This window comes from Myotis brandtii, unplaced genomic scaffold, assembly GCF_000412655.1.
Source record: "Myotis brandtii unplaced genomic scaffold, ASM41265v1 scaffold8, whole genome shotgun sequence".
NCBI classification, from domain to species: Eukaryota; Metazoa; Chordata; class Mammalia; order Chiroptera; family Vespertilionidae; genus Myotis; species Myotis brandtii.
In genome coordinates, this window is record NW_005371219.1 from 1,800,339 (window position 1) to 1,822,081 (window position 21,743).

General features: G+C 33.4%; 1 protein-coding gene across 8 annotated transcripts in view; it reads left to right on the plus strand.

Moving 5' to 3' along the window:
* STXBP5 (syntaxin binding protein 5 (tomosyn)) overlaps window positions 1-21,743 on the plus strand; it is a 157,778-nt gene that overhangs the window by 116,592 nt on the left and 19,443 nt on the right. For 4 of the 8 annotated variants that reach the window (XM_014531295.1, XM_014531299.1, XM_014531297.1 and 1 more), the window contains 4 exons: window positions 2,756-2,815; window positions 2,917-2,964; window positions 15,859-15,909; window positions 21,077-21,316. In XM_014531295.1, the coding sequence (XP_014386781.1) occupies window positions 2,756-2,815; window positions 2,917-2,964; window positions 15,859-15,909; window positions 21,077-21,316 (399 nt within the window). The remainder of the gene's footprint in view (window positions 1-2,755; window positions 2,816-2,916; window positions 2,965-15,858; window positions 15,910-21,076; window positions 21,317-21,743) is intronic. The other 4 variants (XM_014531298.1, XM_014531301.1, XM_014531296.1 and 1 more) reach the window with 3 other exon arrangements.

Below are 21,743 nucleotides of genomic sequence, written 5' to 3' on the forward strand. Positions count from 1 at the left end.
GGAGCGCTGCTGCCCTGCCCGGCCACCCCGGGTCAGGTCGCACACGGGATGCCTGGATGGAGGCCAGGCAGGCTGGCCGATCGCTGCTGTACCGCCCGGCTGCCCCGGGTTGGGTCACACACGGACGCCCACCACCCTGGGTCACAAATAGCAGGCCCAGATGGCAGCGGGGCTGGCAGGATGGCGCTGTCCCGCCCTGCCTGCAGTATGCAAATTAGCCGCCATCTTTGTTGGCAGTTAATTTGCATATCACGCTGATTAGCTGATGGGAGGTGTAGCGAAGGTACGGTCAATTACCATGTTTGTCTATTATTAGATAGGATATGTCCTTTTTCAAAACCAGTGTATTTACTCAAAAGAATACATATAAATGAAGAGGAACTTTTTTGAAAAGGTTTTAAATCTCTTGGTCAAGTTTTGTGATCTCAACAGTTTAGTCAGTGTCAAAGTTATACTAAAAATAGTTTGCCTTTCCCCATTTATTTTTAAATAATCAGTCTCTCTGAGATATAAAATTAATTCTGCCTTCCTGAATTAACATTGAAAATTATTACTTCCATCTCTTTGATCTTTATTTTTAAAAACTCACATTGCTTCATTGAACACTTTAGTAGGGTTGGAATTTTTATTTTAGCACTGCATTCAAAATTTGTGTGTGTATTTATGATAAAATGATTTTAAAAAAACACATTTGTCAGATTACTTCAAATTGCAAAAGCCACACATACCATGATATAAATGGTGCCTTCATGAATTGCCATGTACCCTAGAAAAAAAACAAAAAGCTGTGTATATTTTCTATGTTTATTTAATCATAGTAATTTGGTAAATGTATTCAAGTAGGACACGCTCAAAACAATTTTGGAACTTTTTCATGAGATAGCACAGAAGTATGATAAGCAGTGGTGGGCATTTTTAGTTAGGGGAAAAATCTATAAATCTGTCTTTTAAATTTACAGTTATGGAAATACTAGACATAGTTTTATAATTATGTTTAGATATATTATCTTGTTACTTCTCTACTTTCCAATATATAAAAAAACAAGTATTAATAACTTTTGTACATTCATGTGGCTGTAGTTAGTATCAGAAATGACAGTGATATTATAATAAAATATATAGCATCGTATCATAACCATATTTTTCTTTACATCTGAATTATATTTATATGAAAAATAAGTGTGTTATTTCTATTCCTGAAAATGTTACTGAGCTCAATGTTACTTATGTGATTTTTTTATATAGGATTTATGAGGACCTATAAATGCTGTTTAGCAAAAGTATGTGGTTTTTAAAGAGTAATCTTTTAAGACTCTTAAAAGTGATTGGATCCTGCCATTGTTGGCAGGTTTTACTTGGTCTGTGAAAAGCCACCTCACAAGTTTTTGTCACAAGGGAAATTTTGACCTTATTTATTAAGGTTCAGTACTTTCACTGGGATAAAAAAGGAAATAAAAACAGAAAAACGTTTTTATTTATTGCCAGTTCTATTTGAGATCTTTGCTTCTAATAGAAAAGCTTTATTCTTTCAGCAAATGTTTACTTAATGGTTTCTAGAGGTAAAGATTGCACTGAGTGCAAAGGGGATGCAAAGATAAATCAGTTGGGGGACCAGTTTTTTAGAAATTCAGTCCAGGGGGAAGGTCATATGTATGTAAACTTAAAATATAAGGTATTAATTGATTAACATTAGATAAAGTGTTATGGGAATTCAGAGGAATAGGAGTGATTTATTTACAGCTGAGGGGATTGAAAAATTTAATGGATGAGATCATTTTAACTGTTTTATAAAGAATTGTTTAATTCTAATGAGTCAACTAGAATACTACTTAGGAATGCATTTATAATAAAAGATATGTGTTCAAAATTAAAGAAATACTATGAAAAATTAGAAACACCTTTTTAAAGAAAATGACAAATAAAATCATAATTATAAAAATTATTAGACCTGACCAGATGGCTCAGTTGGTTGGACAATCATCCTATACACCAAAAGGTTGCAGGTTTGATTCCTAGTCAGGGCACATACCTGGGTTGCAGGTTCAATCCCCAGTCAGAGCTCAGACAGGAGGCATGGATGTTTCTCTTTCTTTCTCTCTCTCCTTCCTCTCTCTCATAAAAAAAAAAATATATATATATATATTAAAAGTCACAGATGAAATAAAATTTTATATTTCTTAACCTTATAAATTTAAATAAATATTTGAACATAGCTAAACTTATAAGTACTACCCTCAGTATTTTAAAGGCCTTTATGGTAATAATTGAATTTGTATATTCTTTTGAAGTTTGTATCTAGAAAGCTAACTCTCAATTTTACCAGTATAGTACTTGTACAGGATTCTGAGTTCTACTAGATAAACTTTATTCAGTTAACTAATATCAAGAACTTTACATTTTCTTTCAGAAACAGTTAACCTCTACTTTATATTTTTCTTTTTCTGTTCTCTAACATACAGTAGTTACCAAAATTTTTCCCAATTGATGTAACTTATAAAAATATTATAAATTAGAGTTGTTATTTATATATACTAGGGATTGGTCTACCATGAAAGATAATGCAATATTGATTTCCATTCTTACTGTAATATTATAAGAATTCTTGTTAACTATATACATGATATTTCTTTGTGGCCAATCATATAGAAACTTGTTTTAGAGGTTACCAGACTATTTTGTTTGTATTTTTCCCTGTGACAACTCAGTGTTTGTGACTGACTGTTTGCCTGTTCCTTCTATTGTCTTCATTGTGTAGGTTCTTCATCACCACACAATTCAGATGATGAACAAAAAATGAATAATTTTATAGAAAAGGGTATAGTATCTTTATTTTAAAGTATTTATTTTAATTATGTTTAATTTATTTAGTTTATGTTGACTAGATTTTGACATTTTATATCAAAATATTATTTTCAGTGAAGACCAAAAGCAGAAAGTTTTCCAAGATGGTAGCCAGTGATATAGGTAGGAAATAGAAATTTCTGTTTTGTTTCTAATTCTTGCTATATGCAATGTTAACTCAATACCGAAAAATTATCTAATGCATTGCATTTGTATATATTAATTTGTTATTCCTGTGCTAAACAATCTCTTGGGCTGTGTTTCTTCTAAACTCAGGGCAATAATTATTAAAAATCAGTTAAATTGGGTTGCAGTTCTTCCTCTGACTTGTGTGAATTTTTCTATTAATTTTCATTTTTGCTCTACTTTAAAATAAGCAGGGTTCAATTTATGACATAAGTAGTACAATTTTATACCCTCAAGTTTTAAATATCTTAGAGTTTTATTTATATTTTTCTACCTTTATTCCATTTTCCTCATATTATCAAGACCCTAAATTTCAAGGAAATGCTTCTCTAAAAAACTGACTCTTTTAATCTGTAATCTTCACTATCCTTGAGTTAATGAGAATTTTCTAGGACCCCCCCCCCACCCCCAGTAAAAATGAGTGATGGAGAGTATTTTATATTAATCATTTTGTCTTCATGAATGTCCTTTGAAATGAATTGCTCACTCTAAGATTTTCAAAGTTTAAAAATGATAGACAGATATATAACTAAACCTTGGGGACATAATCAAACTAGGGTTTTTGGTCATAAAAATTTGAATATTCTCTGAAAAAATTTGAATATTCTCTGAAATTTTTTAAAGACTTAAGGAACACCATTTTTTGAAAAGAGAATAAATTTAATTTTTTAATTAAATCCAAAATTTTTATTATACTGTTACCATATTACTTATTTCCTCCAAAATTTCCATCATATGGTTCTTGAATTGTATTAAGTTGGATGAATTTCTAGGCAACTGAAATAGATTGACTTTTTCCCAACTGATAAAGTTTACTATATAGTGAAGTTAAGTTGTAAACATTCTTAGAAGTAGTGTCCATATTGTCAGCATTTTGTAAATTGAACCCTGTTTAGTCGTGTTAACGTTGGCTGATTTAGCACCTCTGGTCATTTTTTAAATAAGGTGGTTTATTCTTGGGCAAAGGACTCTTCATTTGTGGAGAATCAATTATTTTACCTCTTTGTATTTCTGGGATTTTAGTGAATCAATGGGTAATAGTTAAATCATTTAAATTATGTACTAACACTACAGCGTAATACTTTTCAGCAAATTTTCTTTATAATATGTTCTATCTTAATATTTTAGAGCTTATTTACTGTTATATAATGTAAATAGTTACAAGGGACTTTGCTACATATAATTTACCAAAGAACTTTTAAAATTTTGTTACCTAGAAATTTTACCTTGCATGAAAGTGACTGTACATAATTAAATTTTTGGAATAATTTCTATGTCTGATTTTTTATTCTGGGATTATATTTCCTTTGTTAAATATAATGACTGCCTTTCATTTCCCCCCGTATTTTGAATGGAATATGTATCATGGGATATCTGAGCTTGAATATTTGAAAGACATCATTTAACAAATTTATTAGGACTGAGAACATTATTGAAAGGATACTTCTTTGATAATGGTCTCACTTTATTTTTATGTTATTAGCAAGTTTTTCTTTTTGTCATGCCAGTTTTTATAGTTATATTCATTGGGAAATGTTAACCTTATTTATCTTTTCAAGCTTTGTTGGTTATGCAGTTATACATAAGTTATTTTTTTACCTTCAGAAACCACTGTTAAATCTTCTATTTTACATATAATTTTGGTTTTGGTTGGAATCTCTCAGTGTCTTTTTAATCCCAAGATATATCCCAAGGTATATAGAAGAAAAGCTCACTTCTAAATTTGTTCTTCATTCAAATGGAGCCTGCCTATTTTATACTATAAAGTTTTGCCATTTAAAAAAATGACACAATTTATCTCCCTACTTTAACGTCAAGTTTTGTAATAAGACTTAGCATAAGATATACTATTGAAGAAAGACATAACATGTCAATGAAACATTGGGAAAAAATTCATAGGATTGCCTGAAGACCTCTCTATGGAAATGTTTTTTCCATGAGAATCTTATGGTGTCAGAAGTGTTAAGACTCCTTGGGCATTCTGAACTCACTGTCCTATCATCCAATTTCATACTTGCTCTGTAGTATCTTGAATCTCATAAAATGATCACCTCTCTCTTTCTCAATCTACAAACATTTATAGCTTCAGCTTTAGGCAATTATGCAGTGGCCTAATAAAGTAAGGCATAAGAATTAAGCCAAGAGCACCCGAGGTTGACACTGGTAAGAGAACCACTCTGTGCAAAAGGCTGACAGAATATCTTGGCTCTGAAAATTTGTCCCTTAGTTTCACCTACTCTTTGAAAGTAACGGCAGTTGCTGTCATGCTGGAGAGGGTAGGGAGAAAAGAGTGGGTTGCAGAATGCCATTCTCGCTTTAACAGTCTAACTCAAGCATGGAAAATGAACCCTGTTTTTACTGCCCGACATTCAGCTGAGGTAGCTGAGATGACAACAATAATTTTCTAAAAAATATACTTAGCAATTAATTTAATTTACTCTGTAACTTGTTTTTTTCACCCTGTTTGACAAATGAGGAAACTTGAGAGGTAGAGCTTAAGTAATGTATCTATTGTTACACAACTAGCCAGGATTTACACCCAAGTAGTCTGACTCTACTTTTTGTCCTCTTCGACACTATACAACCTTACTTCTTAAGACAATTTATTGAACGATTCAAAAACAAATCTATTGTGTGATTTGCAACTAGATCTTCTGGTTATGGCCCTGTTCTATCGGCATGGCTCGTATTAGATTCTGTCCTAGCACCAGATTATGGAGGCCATCTTGTTACCCATCACCCAAACATAATGTACAGTGTCTGGAAGTCTACTTTCCTCGAAGACCAGACTCAAAGGAAAGTAGAGCAAACAGTACAGTCCCCTAACCCATAGCCTAGCTTCATTGTTCGTTTCTTGACTGATAGCTAAGTCAGGTAAATGATACTGACAATGACTTTGTTGTTCGTGCATAAGAGCAGCCTAAGAAGACATAACTTTAGTCTTGTGACTTTAACAGCAAAAATATAGCAGAATGTAATGCAGTTGCAGCATTCCTAAAGAAAGGTACATGCATGTAATACATATCCAGTGATTTGTTTGGCCTATTCATATCTTATGATTAATTTTTGTCAGTAAAATTTTAAAGAACATTTCCAAAGTCAATAACTTTCCTATAGTGTTAGAAATGTCTGTAAGTCATTTAGAAAATAAGATTTGTTACCAATTTTTTATCTGCTCGTTATTTAAATTTTATAAAACTTTGGAAGTATGAAAGTTTGTAAAGCTTTTTGTTATTTAAATTCACATAAAAATAGTCCTAAAATATTTATCTTTGTTAAAGTATTAATCCAGTTTATCATGACATTCTTATGCATAAAATATGATCTAGATGTTTGGTAGATTTTTGACTGCATGATTAATCTTTGCTAAAACTTATTAATTCTATTTCATGATGATTCTGTTTTATTCTGAAAGATTTCCAGCTGGATTCTGTAGGCTACAACCCTGCTCATGTCTAATTTTATTACTAATTTTCATATAGAAGAAATGATTACCAAATGATTACATGATGCTATGAGGGGGAAATAATACTAGAGGTTAAAGAATAAAGATTCATAAGTATAGTGAGTTGAGTGCTGTGATAAAACAAATAGAAATAATAGCTAAGGAAAGGCTTCTAAGTTACACTATACTATATATTTTTAATATGGGAGTTGTTAATATAATATAGGCAGCATTATATACCTCCAAGGCCCTTTTTATCTTTCAAATTTCGAGTTAGCAATTAATTGGGTAATATTGGATTTTCTTTCTTAGAAAAAATTTTGAAGTTCATAAAATGAAGATAATTTTCATTAGTCCAAGTGCTATTTTTAGTAGTTCTCTTATACATGAATCCCAATGATTTCTTTTTTAAATTAAAGTGTTCTAACTTAACTTAAATCTGCTCTTTGTCATTATATTCTAAACCACTAACTCATTAATATTATAATTTTAAAGCAGCTCAAGCGCCTTTAATTTTCATGAAAGAAATTGAGTCTCAAAGAAGTTAAATGGCATATCCAAAGTAATGTCCCATAGTAATGACTTAATCAGGACCAGAATCCAGGACTCTTATAGCTGTCTCCCCTCTCATGGAGTCTTTCTTGTGCGGTCTTCCCAATTCTTTTATATTTAAAAGTTGAAAAACAAATTCTTAGAAGCCCATTTGCAGTTTGCTATATGAATGAAAACTATGTATCAAATTAATTTAGAATTTTAAATCATTCCAGTTCATTTAAAAACTCAAATTAGTACTGACATTTCTACTTCATATTCCCCAATATTTAATCTAAAATGTGGCTGTTAATGTATAGAAGATTATATTTAATCCACAATATGGCCATTGAAAGAATAAAAGCTCATGTTGAAAGAGAAGACAAGTCAAATGTGCAGTAATGCCATTTTACAGGTAACCTCAATATTTTCTACTTTGAAAGATTATTAGTTACCCTTAGTTGGTCAAGAACTAAATTTCACAGCCATCTACTTTAAAACCATTATATAAAACTGAGTCCCTCTAATGAATTATTTTTCTTTTTCAGGATGACTAAAATCTGAAGAGTATGGCATATTTTGTATTCACATTTTAATTGTATTTCTGATGTATTTTCTGACAAATTTTATAATAAAATCTGCTCAGCAATGTGCTTTATATCCTAGTACTTAACTGTATTGTTTTTCTCTTTATAGAAAATCATCCTTTTCTTACATCAGAAGGATGTACAATGATCTTTTTAAAAATAACTTGCTATTTGTTTTCTAACATAAAGAAAATTAGTCCAGATAAAGTAAGATTATTGAAATAATTTTTTCAACTATTGTTTGAACAGAACTATTAATGTGGCAATTTATGTTCTGCCATTAGTTTGCTATGGCTGCCATAACAAAAATAATATATACTAGGTTGCTTAAACAGCAGAAATTTATTTTCTCTAAAATAGTCCTGGAGGCTAGAAGTCCAAGATCTAGGTGTCGACGGATTTGGTTTCTTCCGAGGCCTCTCTCCTTGCTGATGGCTGCTTCCTCAAAGTGTCCTCACATAGTCTTTCTTCTGTATAGCTGCACCCCTGGTGTTTCTGTGTGTCCAAATTTCCTCTACTTATACGGATTAGGGCCCACTCATAATGGCCTCACTTCAATGTAATCACCTCTTTAAAGGCCCTATTTCCAAATAAAGGCACATTTTGAGCTGCTGGAGATTTCAGTTTCAATAAGAATTTTGGCGGCAGTGTTCAGCCTATAATACTTATTATATTAAGTGTATATAATACCATTTATTCTGTAGAAAATGAAGTTTGAGATGTTGCAGAGTTTAACTGGTGATATCCTAGACACTAAGTTTTATGAATTTATGGAAAACAAACAGGATAGAAAAATAATGTAGACAAAAGCTCTAGAAATTCAATAATTAAAAGAACTTGTTATTGTCAAATATTTGCCAGACAGGTATTAGTATCCCTTTAAAGATTGCCCTTCATTTCAGGTAATAGATATGTGCTTTGTATTTCCAAAACTTATCTTTATGATTAATAGGATTGTACTTAAGTTGCCCTCTTTTTCTCTTCATTTCACTTATGAAGAAATTTAGCATTTTTCTATAGAAGCAAAATTCCAGTGACAGTTTTAATTTATTCATTCATTCATCACCATGTTTATTGAACACATATTAAATGCTAGATACATATATAGATATAATAATTTGTAAGATATATTCTGTTTCCAAACTAATGGAATTTAGATATATTGAACTAATACTATTTACATTATTAATTCAAATGGCTATTAAAATATGTGTTATAACTGATAAGAGAATTTCTACATCCTGGTTCCACTTTGCCCCTTGGATTTTTACCCTTTCCTACATGCTGACTTTTAGTTGTTTTATTACTCTGATTGTTTTGTTTAATGTCATATATTTCAACATTATCCTTGAAAGTAGTATTAGGTCTCTGTAGGTGGTAAGAAAAGTGATATTGTCACTTTATTCTAATTATTGAACATCTCTCAGTATAAACAAAATTCAACTTGTGGGGGTTTTTTTCAGCATTTTCTTCATACTCTCATAATAATGTTCTTTTACATTTTAGAAGTGGTATGCTGTTTACTGTTAAAGTCACATTCTAAACAGAAGTTATGATTCTGTTTTTTTTTTTTTAACCCTCCTCATAAAAATAGAATGTGGAACATAGGGGGTGGAAAACTAAAATAAAATTACAAAGCATCTGTTTAATTTCAAAGAAACAATGAGAATCTCAATAATTGAGGAATTTTACAGAGATTTCTACAGTTGCAAAGAACTAAAAATAATCAATCGTGATGAAACTGTCACTTATGGAATAATGGTCCAAGTAATCCTCTTGCCTTGAGATTTGCTTTTCTTGAACATCACACATTTTTCATTGGTATTGAAACTACCACTGCAGACTGATTGTTGTGATCAGATATAACTTCATTATTTCTGCCAAGCAAATGCAACTCTTTACTGCTTAACTCAGCCAGCCTGCTTGATATCCTCATTCAGGTTTAGAAGAAGAGAGCAAAGGCTCAAGTTAACAGCCTTCTGAGGTATATCTGTGATTATCAGTTTTCCTCAAATTGAAGAAACTTCTTTACTGCCATTCCCTTTGTTTCTGCTGTGGACAAAGGCATAGAAAAAAGAGAGCTAGTTCATTTTCTCTACTGACAAAGGATTTTAAAACAAGGAAGATACTAAGTGCAAGGACAGGAGTTAAAGAATATACAGTTGAAGAAGAGGGGGAACAAAAGACTATTTGTCTTCTAAGAAAACTCTTGTAAGTCATATGTCTCCTGTTTGAAAGCCTGGATGGAGTTTGAATAACTTCACAGCATGAGCAGAAGCCTCGTACAGTGAACTCAGCTGACAAGGTAACTGGGTTGGCAAGTGCTTCTGAGACTCCTGAGAAGTAAAAATATGAGCATCAGAAAATTGCTGGATAAAGTCTGCAACCACTTCATCATAAAATTAAGAGCAAATTACAAGGTATAGTCCCAGCAGGCTGACTAAAGCTTATCTAGAAGTGGATCTGCCCTCAAAGAGGTAGACTAAACAGCTGAAAACAAGTATATCCCCCAGAAGTAGTCACAAAGATTGAAAGGTAGGAACATTTAGTCTAAATTTCAACGTTAGACCTTAGGTTTGCAACTTAGCCTCCTACTATAAAACTAGTCAAAATACATGAGGCTCTTTCCAGGCACTGAGCAACAGGCAGTCCTGGACTATCATCCTTAAGAAAAAGGAAAAATATGAGGTGAGTCTCACAGTCTTCCCCAGCTTTCTGCCACAAGATACTTTCCTGCAGTACAGAATGGGTAGAACCCAAGTGGAGTTGCAGTTTCATTAAGCTAAGCAGGCAGAGTTTGAAGTTCTAGGCTGCTGAATTGATTGGAATTTGCGAGGAGGGTACTAGAGAGGAACTACTCAGGTGGGAATTCCTGGAAGTCTTGTGTGGGGATTCAGTGCAGGTCCTTGCCTCAGAGCTGATTCTACAAGGCCTGGTGGCAACCACCTGCTTTGAGGCTGACAGCTGACCTATAATACCGGCAGTCATTCTGTTGTGCTAGGAGTTGTTGCCATTAGACTTTGCTGAGCACCTCAGTTATTCTGTTGTTGTCACAAAAAGATCTCTCCTTAAAAATAGGGATCACTTTTAGCTTGAAAGCCCTAACCTAAAACTAAATTTAAACTGAAATAGACCCACCCTAACAAAGAAAAAACCAAGCCTGATAAAACCAAAAGGATCTCGTAATTTATGGCACAACACTCGACACCTATTAAGGTTGACAATATAATCCACACTCCCTTCAATATATCCACTATGTCCAGCATCTAGTCAAAAGTTCCTAGGCATGTGAAATAAAGATTCACAATAAAAAGTAGGAATATATGACACATAATCAAGAATTTAAAAATCAATCAGTAGAAACAGACCTGAAGATGACTTAAATGTTGAAATTAGCAATCAAAGATTTTAAAGCAGCTGTTCAAATATGTTCAGATACTGAAAGGGAAAAAAATAGTCATAATGGTTAAACAGATGGAGAAAATAGAAACTTTATAATGAATAAAGTAAAAAAAGGGTAGGGGGCACACTAGAAGAGGTCAGTGGGGAAAAAAAAGGGGACATAGGTATTTCAACAGTAAAGGTTTTTAAAAATAAAAACGTTCATACTGAAATGCTTAATATCCGTAATGATAAACTTACTGGATGGAAATTTACAGAAGAAAGGGTTATGGAACCTGAAGACAGATAAATACAAATTATACAATGTGAAATACTAAGATTTAAACCCTCCCGACCTATCATCCTTTCCCCTCCTTCCCCATAAGCATCTGTGAAAAATAGACAAGTTATATTCAAAAGGTAGGCGGTAATCTGGCTTCAGATTTCTTGGCAAAACTTAATATGATAAAAATATGGGACAGTTTGAGTTTTGAGGAGATAGAGTTGTGAGCTGGGACTTTTGCATATTACTAGATTTTCTCTGATGCATGTTTTTCTTTATTTTTAGCTAAACAAAAGTTTGTGAAATATTTGTATATTATAGTTCATCTCAACTGTATAAATAAAAATGGATTTTAAAAGGAACTGGCAGGAAATATGCAAAAATGTTGCTTCTTGATTATGGACGTTCATGAGGACCTTATTTTCTGTTTCTCTATATTTTCCAAATTTCTGTAAGGAACACATAATTCAAAAAAGTTTAAAGATGAAATGCATGAGTGTAGGACAACAGAAAGAAAATGTTAATCTCGTACTGCCTATGAATCTATTAATTGAGACTGTCATTTTTCATCTAAAAAGTCTCATTCTGTGCATTGAAAAATGAATTTAACCTTTAAAATATTTTGGAAAGAAGATTAAAAACATTATCCTGAGTGAAAGATGCCTTACATAAGAGTTTATACCATGATTTCATGTATATGGAGTTCTACAATAGGCAAAACTGATCAATGGTGGAAAAGGCATCAGAACAGTGGTTGTTTCTGGGGACGAGGGCAAAAATTGGTTGGGAAGGAATATGTGTGTCCTTTTTGGGGTGGTGATAAAAGTTATATATCCTGCTATGATTTTGAATTACATGGTGTATACATTGTTAAAACTTAGTGAATATACATTTAAGATTTGTGCATTTACATGTAAATTTTATATCAAAAGAAAAATACTGTCAACAAATATGTTTGGCAAACATACTGTTTTGTAAAAATGTAGAAAGTCTAAACTATTCCTTGCTGGCTTTGTCTTCATAACCCACAGTCTTAGGATAAGTATTCCAACCAGAGATAGGTATAAATTAGTACATTGTGCTTGCCTCTGTTAGTAGTACTGGCTACGTTGCTTTGGAGTTACTTGTTTCCTGTAATAGACTGTAAGCTCCTGGAGGCCAGGAAACCCCTGTCTTCTGACAAATTACTGGCATGTGCCCAGTAAGTATTTAATAGATCAATAAGTTTCACTCTGCTCCTCAAAACTCTTAGTTCTGTATCTATTTTCATAATATTAATTAATAGCTATACTTAACACTAAACACTATAGGTTAATCTTTTAATTTCAAGTTCTAAATTCAAGGAGATTGCTTAACATTATATGCAAACATAACAGCAATGTTGCTTAAATGTCTTTTGATTGAATGCTATGATTGAGTTGGTGGTCTGGTTGTGGGTCTCCAGTTGCAAAGTGTTTTATGAAGAAACTAGAGGCCCGGTGCACAGATTTGTGTACTGGGGGGTGGAAGGTCCCTCGACCTGGCCTGCAGGGATCGGGCTGAAACTGGCTCTCTAACATCCCCCGAAGGGTCCTGGATTGTGAGAGGGCAGTTCTCGGGTAACGCACCCCAAAATCGGGCTCCCTCCTCTCTGGTTCTGGGTGCGTCACCGAAAAACCACAGCTGCCAAGTCACCACAGCCTGGCAGCTTCTGCATTGAGCGTCTGCCCCCTGGTGGTCAGTGTGCATCATAACTACCAGTCAGAGCATCTGCCCCCTTGTGGTCATTATGTTTCAGAGCTACCGGACGGTCAGAAGGTCACTTAGGCTTCTATATATGTGTGTGTGTGTGTGTGTGTGTGTGTGTGTGTGTGTGTGTGTGTATATATATATATATCTATATATATATATATATATTTAAAAAGCCAGTGCCAGGCTGCATTGAGCACCTCTCAGTCCCTCCCCCGTGGCCCACAGGCTCTGATCGCAGCAAGGTGGGTGGTGGGCAGGTGGGGCAGCAAGCACGGCAAGTAGTGGTGGTTGGGTGGGCGGGGCGGTGCGGGCAGGTAGGCGGGGGTGCGAGCAGCAGCAGACGACCATGCGCGATTTCGCGCACTGGGCCGCTAGTATATAGATAATGGACTTCATAGTTCAATCATTTTGTGACATAGTAAAGTTACTATATTCAGAAAACCTGCCTCATTTTTGTGTGTAGTCTTACCTCTATATAAAATGTTGAAAAATAAGACCAACTGAAGCATTTGAAGGCTGGTTAGTTGTATTCCATTCTTTACATGTTAGAGAAACCAAGTGGTGCTAGACCTAATAAATGAATAAATAAATAAATAGCAAAAAAAAAACTTTTATGGGAAGGGTTAACTTCTTAAAATATCTGAAAAATTATATGGAAGAATTTCTAGTAGAAATCCTAAAGGAGATTAAAAGCATATGCTTAGTTACTTGGAATATTACCATAGAATTAGAATAAAGTAACATTGGGTTATTTATAATGTCAAATGAATTGTTCATCTGTATAGCATTTTATAGTTTATGAAAAAAGTATATTCCATTTGCTTATTATTAAATAACTATCATCAAATCCATACTATATATAATATATTATGCTCAGTGCTTTGCTTTCATTATCTTATGTAATCCTCAAAGCTATGAAATTAGCCTTATTATCTACATTTTACAGAGGAGGAAATTTAAGGTTTAGAGAGGCAGAGTGATTGGCTTAAGGTCATCTACCTACTAATTGGTTGAAGTAGATTCAAACTCAGATTTATTCTGATTCCAAATCTAGTTCTAACTGCTACATTTTACACTTCCACATTATTTAAACTAGTTATTGAAGTTTTTTAAAGAAATGCTTGTTGTGGACTTAATGTACATACCCTCTGAGTTAATGAATTAGTCCTGTTTCCTATCCTGAAGGTGCTTTCAATGTAGGGACCTTGCTGCTCTAGGTGTGGTTCAGAGACCAGCATCAGCATCAGCATCTTCTGGGAGTTTGATAGAAGTGCAGAACCCCAGGCCCTCGCCCAGGTACAGGATCAGAATCTGATTTAACAAGACCCCCAGCTGATTCTTGTGCACTTTCAAGTTTGATCAGCACTAGTCCAGAGACTTAGAATAACTTGATCAGATCAGCATGGTGGGGTCGAGAGAGGCATCCACATCATCTGATTCTAACAAGAGCATCTTTAGACTGTACCAGACTTATTTTTCTGCTTCACGTAATATGTGGATGGTATTAAGTGAAAACATTGACATTCATTCATAATGTTTAATATTGCATTTTAGAAGATGGTTTTGGGGTATAATGTCTTCTAATTTTAATGGAATTGGATATTAAATACAATAGCAACCATTTATATGAAGTCAAGTAACCATAGATTTCATTTGGCTATTTTAGTTTTCTATTGCATTTTATTTTTTAAATGAAATTAAGTTGGGGTGAATGTGGGAAAAGACTGATTCATATATTTGACCCATTGTTGTTTTTTAAAGGATGCTGATTAGATTATGAAGCTTAGAAGTGAAAACTATTCCATACCCCTCCCCACCCAACCCCACCCCCAATCCTTTCCCAGTTTCCCTAATGCCTCTTTCCTAACACTGGATTTGTCATTTTTTTAGATGTGGAAGTATGTTCTATGACTGGATTTCTCTTTGTTTACTGGCGCCCTTATGGACTAGCAGGGTCTGTGCTTTAAATATCTTCTAACAGTCCAAAATTTAACCTGATATACGCACTCATGTATTAACAAACATGCTTTTTTAAAATTTCACGTAGGAAGCACTATTCTGTTTCGCATGCACTGGCACTAACATAATAGATACAGTAAAACAGCTCCTAACTTTAAATCACTTCCTAGATGAATGCAATAACTAATTTTGAGGATGGAAAGTGAATTCCAATAAGTTTATATGCAGGCTTTTCTATTATTCTAATACTAAGTAGAAATCAAAATATCTGTAGTTTACATTTTTGTAAATACTGTAATTTTAGACTGAGCATGACTTTGTTTTGTTTTGGGTTTTTTTTAATTTTTTGTGTTTGTTCTTTTTTGCTGAAATGTAAATAGAGGTGTTAATTTACATCAAGAAATGGTTGAGCCGAACATTTTATAATGTAATCAAATGCCTTCATTTGGTTGTACATACAGATTTGTCCTAGGTTCTAGAAATTAACTTAAAAATAATTAATTCAATAGCTATGAAGATGAGCTACAGCAATTTTATTACATCACTTACCCAAACTCAGTCTTATGCCTCTATTGTCCTTATCTACAATACCTTCCTTCTGAGAAATGACCTTGCTTCTCTTAGAAAAGCCTAACTCTTTCCTTTGAGCCTACGGAATAATTAACAGAATATAAAAGGCTTCCTTGTTGAAGTAAGAGCTTCAACCCTGAAAAAATATTACAGCAAGTAAGTACATACTTTTTAAAAAGTTGAAAATAAGATTTACTTTCCACCCATATTATTATTAATCATTCCAATTATCTTAGCATCTAGATTTATTAATAAACATTTGCTTCAATCTTCAAGAGCAGTTGGTATTACTAAGTATCAATCAAAGATTCTTCAGAAGTTTAAAAATGCATTTTATTTTTCAGCAAAGATGTCAAGGAAGTTAAGCTTGCCTACTGACCTAAAGCCTGACTTAGGTAAGTAAAATAAATAAAAATCCATAGTAGTTAAACTCCCTTTAATGGGAAGACAAGGAAGTCAGAAAATTTAAAATTACCATAAATTACATTTTCATAAGAAGTCAAGTTTAAAATGACTAAGATATTAAAGAATTAATGGCCTTTAAAAACCATCAGTAAATTATGAAAGATAATTATGAAATCAAGTAAAATAGAATAATACATTTCCTTAGCCCTGTCATACTTTATATCTAAACAAAATTTAGTATAAGATTAAGATTTGTGTAATTTCAGATTAATTTCTGTTAAAAGTTGTTACATCACATTTAACCACCTGAAAACTTAATTTGAATTCTACAATTGCTAAATTTTATAAGAATTTAACATTTTCAAAATAAATCATAAGTTTTTTGTATTATAATAACACTCATATGAAGAACGTTTTGTTGATAATAAGTTGGGAAATCTATCTTCTTCTAGAGCACTTTCTATGCAGCTATTCCATTAGGAAAGCAGAGTGAAAATTCCTTTTGCTTTATATGCCACTTAAAAACAGCTCCCTGATTTCCCACAGTAGGGACAAATAAGATTTCAATAAAGATAAAAGTAAGATTTTATGTAGTAAATATAAAGCATGGTTTCTTTTTAAACACATTTTTTAATTTCAGAAATTTGTATTGCCTTTAATTGAATAAGTATGACTGTATAAGGATGGTCTCACCCATCTTTGTCGTGGAAATAACTAGGTTTTTCTCCTTTAAATTTGCTCATCCATCTCATCTTCTCACTATTCTCTAGATTCCTTGACTATCTTTTCATGCATAATACAAACTTAGGTATTGGTCAGTTTTACCATACTAATTTAACATTTTCAAATCATAGTCTTATATCAGTTACACTGATAGGAAGTATGTGATCATGAGTGAGTGGGCATAGATCTTCTGCTGTTGTTAGTAAAGGGTTCCATGCCTGAACATGGGAAAAACAATTTAGTAGAAACCTGTAGTATCACTGATATTTAGGGAAACATGAATTAATCCTAGAATGTATGCTAAGATATGTTTTGAGAAGGGCACAGTTCCCTTCACTATAAAAATGAAGGATGTAATTTGAACCCAATTGTATCTGAGGCTTATAATATACTTTTTTTTTCAACAAGAGGATCCAGAATTTTCATCAGACTCTCAAAGAGGTCCATGATTTCAATAACATGAAATACCACTAGTTAAAATATCTTTTAGTTTCTTAAAAACTGAGAAAAGACATGTGCAAATACTTTTAAATAAGTAAAAATATCATAATCAATTATTTTTGGAACATTGTTATAACTTATGTAAATAAGTTAATCAAAGTGTTTACTCCATACTTTTATAAGTCATCTTTAGTTTGTTTTAGCTTGTGTGCCCATATATTTAAATTCCCTAAGCCAATTATAATTTTGGTTGATATATGCCTTGAAACAGTCTCCACGTTGCCTAGGTAATTTCCCTTCAAGTCATTGTGCTGCTGAACTGTTTTTTGGTAAAGATTCTTAGCTGGTAATTGTTTACATTAGCTGGGGAGTCATTGAGGGAAAACAGCTTTAATTGATAGGCTCAAGCTACCAGATATTGCTGAAGCAGCCCAGGCTGTGGAATGTCCTGCAGCTCTGGAAGCTTCTGTGAGTAGAATCCACTTTGGCTTATGGGGAAATTGTGTGACACTACACTTTCACTATAGCCTCATCACTCCAGATTCCCTGGCCCACAACTCAGGAACCATTCGTGATATTGTTAGAGTTCTGATGTCACTTTCAAGTGTCAGCTATAGGAGGCAAAACATCAGATTGTTATATACCTTAATTATGAATTAGTTTTTGTCCTAATTTTTACTCTGACCAAATTCACCTCTTGGCTTTATTTTTTGATTTGGGGATACAGATTTTTTTTTTTTTTTTTTTTTTGCATTAGGCTCTGTGGGGAGGAGAGGATGCTATGTATAAGTAATGTTCTGGGCATCTGGAGAAACATGAGAGAAACAATTTTATGATACGGTTGTTATCAGCTAGCCCTGGGTCAAGATCTTAAAGACAAATATTATCCGAGTTTAGATCTGCCAGAAAGACCACGTCATCAAGGTGTTTTGTGTCTGTGTGTGTGTCTAAAGACTGAACTTTAATACTCAATAATAACCAAATCTTCCACTTGTATACTGTTGGTGATATAACTAACCCATGTCTATCTGGAGTTGTCTAGTAGAAAGTTTTGGACATGGGCACAAATCCGAACTCTTCCATTAACTAGCTTTGTCATGCTGGGCAAGTCATTTAATCTGTCTGAACCTCTGTTTTATTATTTGTTAAATTGTGATGATAATACTTTTCAGGGTGGTTATGTGGATTCAATAAAATGTAAAGTGCCATGATGACATATAGCACCTGGTAGCCTTGTTTACTGGTAGTTATTTTCATTTCTGCTCTTGTTACTAAAATTTAAATTTATATTCCATGTGTTTATCTTGCCCAATTTCTGAAATTCAAGCCACAAAGACTCACAACATGTAACTTAATAGCAGTCAGAAGATGTTGTAATTCATAAACTGCTAGAAATTCTTATATCCAAACAGTTCTAGGCAGATTAAATAAACAGTCTAATTCTGTAAGTTCAAAGTTGATCCTGATTCACGTTGTTTTCCTGTTTGATCTAGCCTTAGGAATTCCTTTGGTAATCTAATTTTTAAAGTGAAGTCATAATACATGTGAATTTGTAGTTTATGAAATTTATATGGTTAGTTTATTAATTAAAAGACTGTTTATTTGGCCTACAAATTAACATTTGAATTATAGATTGTTGCAAATCATTATGTAATTTTAATAAATATCAATAAGAGTTTTCACATAGCTTAATTTACATTGAAATTTATATTATCAAATTTTCTTGTATCATTGATTTCCAATTTTATCACTGGATCACAACTGAAAATATATGTTCATTCATTTTGTATGTATATTTTCATTAAAGCAACAAATTAAATACTTTATTATTGCAAAATAGATTTAAATTTTGTTATTTTATCAAAATAACTTTGGAAACTATTAAGAGTTAACATTTGAATCAGTATTATATTACAAATTCCCAATGAGCTATTGTTTATGGAAAGTTGTTTCATTTACAGTAAGTAGTTATTTTCTACTGTGTCATAGTCTGTAACAGGAAATATAATCTCAGGCAAAAGAAAGACATTTTTAGAAACTATATTTAGAAATGTCCTATACTGTTGTCATTACTAGTAGCTTTATTGTTTTCAGAGGCTAGCCATAATCAAAATTGTTGAATATCATTATTATTTGGGGGAATATTTTTTAATATGTGAATCTAAATTTGATTATAAAAAGCTCTTGGCATAAATAGGATTCAATAATACCTTTTTTATTTCATAAAATACAACTTAGAAGACCAACATTTTTTTTTCATGACATGATGAAGTCATTTACTTCATGATAGTATTGAAAGCGTGTGATTTGAGGAATGGTTTATTATATGTAGGCACTACTAGAAACTTTAACATATCCCAGTGTGCAGCAGAAATGCATTGGTTTAGATATTTTCAACTATAGATGTGTGTTCAGCAAGTATTTATTATTTTCATATGCAAGGTATCAAAACGTCACAGCCCTTACTTATATCAGGAAACTTACGGTCACTTTAGAGTGAGGCCTGAGATAAGTCAGAAGTAACTACAGAAAAATGTACTATTAGTGCCACAGAAGAGATAAAAAGATACCGAGATTCAGAAGGAAAACTTTATGGTTTTAAGAATCAGGATAAACTTCATGAAGATTATGTTACCTGAGAAGGAGAATAAGCACAATCTTGAAAGGTAAAGAAATGGTGAGGCAAGGGCACAATCACCAGCAAAAGTGTAAAAGTGAGTGCAGAGTGTGCTTGGAGAACACTGAATGGCTCCGTTTGTTTCCCACAGTAACCTGGAGCAGGGCAGCATTGGAAGATAGGGCTGGGAGGGTGGGTTGGAGGTATTTTGTGGAGAGTCTTAAAAACTTGAATAAGATTACAGGCGTGATCAGTAAAGAGGAACCACCGAAGATTTTAAAAATAGAAATGATAGAATTGCAACTGTACATTCATATTATTTAATTGGATTGTGTTGGAACAGCGATAGTGAAGGTGAGGAGATTACTTGGAAATTGTGCGGTAGTCTATATGAATGATCATGAAGGCCTGAACTTCAGGTAATGGGAGTTGATTGATTATAGAAAGAGTAAAAACAACATTGGAATAAAAACAACATAGGAGTTAGCATCCCAGGGGTAAATAGGTAAAGTGAAAGGGAAGAACCAAAACTGCAACTCATGTAAGTGTTGTTCCTTATGAAGACTGGTGTGTTGTTAATACAAAGAAGAATTTAGAGCTTTAGGGAAGTGATGTCTTTTGATTTTGCATAGTGAGACGTAGAAAAAAATCCCCATAAGCATTTCAAAATGCATTTCCTAGAAATAAGAGGCCAGGGCTTGAGACAGACGAGATTGGCCACAAAGAAGAAGGTGGCTAAAGACAAGAGAGGGTGTATTAGTATAATTTACAAGTATCCCTGTCATTACAGACAGCTGGGAACAGGGAATATACCTGATACCAGTTACACATTGTGATGAAAAATGCCTTAGATGAATGTGAAGTACATTTAAAATGGCATTCAAGAAAAATGAAAGCCAAATTTTATGCGTTAAAGGCTTTCATTGGGACAGATTTGGGGGAAAATGCATCATATAATAAATTTGAAAGTAGAATTAGAGTACTTCTAAATGTATTTTTAAATGTAGAAAATTAAAAATACCGCCCTAGCCGGTTTGGCTCAGTGGATAGAGCGTTGGCCTGCGGAAGGAAGGGTCCCAGGTTCAATTCCAGTCAAGGGCACATGCCAGGGACTGCAGGCTCATCCCCAGTGGGGAGCGTGCAGGAGGCAGCCGATCAGTGATTCTCAATGAACTGTGGGGTTTGTTCATTTGCCATTTTATATTTGAGCAAATAAAAAAATTAGTAGCATAAAAGTAAATAGTTTTTCTTTTCAGTTAAAATATTAAAATTAAATGTGTTGTCTTTTTGCAGATTAACTATTTAGCCGAATTTATACCAAATAAAAAATGTGCTATTTTATAATTTGAGCACTCTCACATTTCAAATCACTTTAGATGTGAAAGACAATTCCTTCAGCCGGTCCCGGAGTTCGAGTGTAACCAGCATTGATAAGGAATCTCGAGAAGCCATCTCTGCTCTCCATTTCTGTGAGACTTTCACTCGAAAGGCAGACTCGTCTCCTTCCCCCTGCTTATGGGTTGGTACTACCTTGGGGACAGTGCTTGTCATTGCACTGAACCTCCCCCCAGGAGGAGAGCAAAGACTTCTTCAGCCAGTAATTGTGTCTCCAAGTGGTAAGTCTGTTCCAGTGCTGCACTGATATTGAACATTTGATTTACTCTGATATAAATGATGCCTTTGCTTTTCATTTTTGAATGAATCTAATAATTCTAAAATATAAACTAAATGGGGATAGTTACAGTCTTATGCTTTTAATAAAGGAATACATGGAATAAGATTGAAGACTATCATTTAATACTACAGCTGTTCAGGTTTTGCACTTTTTAAACTCTAGGATCTTATCTAAAATTATTTCTAGCTAAGGAAATGGGGAGCCCGGCCAGGTGTGGTTCAGTGTTTGAGTGTCAGCCCAGCAACCAAGAGGTCACCTGTTTTATTCCTGGTCAGGGCACATGCCCGGGTTGCGGGTTCCATCCCCTATGGGGGTTGGGAGGGAGGGCATGATGTTTCTATCTCGCTCTCCCTTCCTCTCTGAAAAGA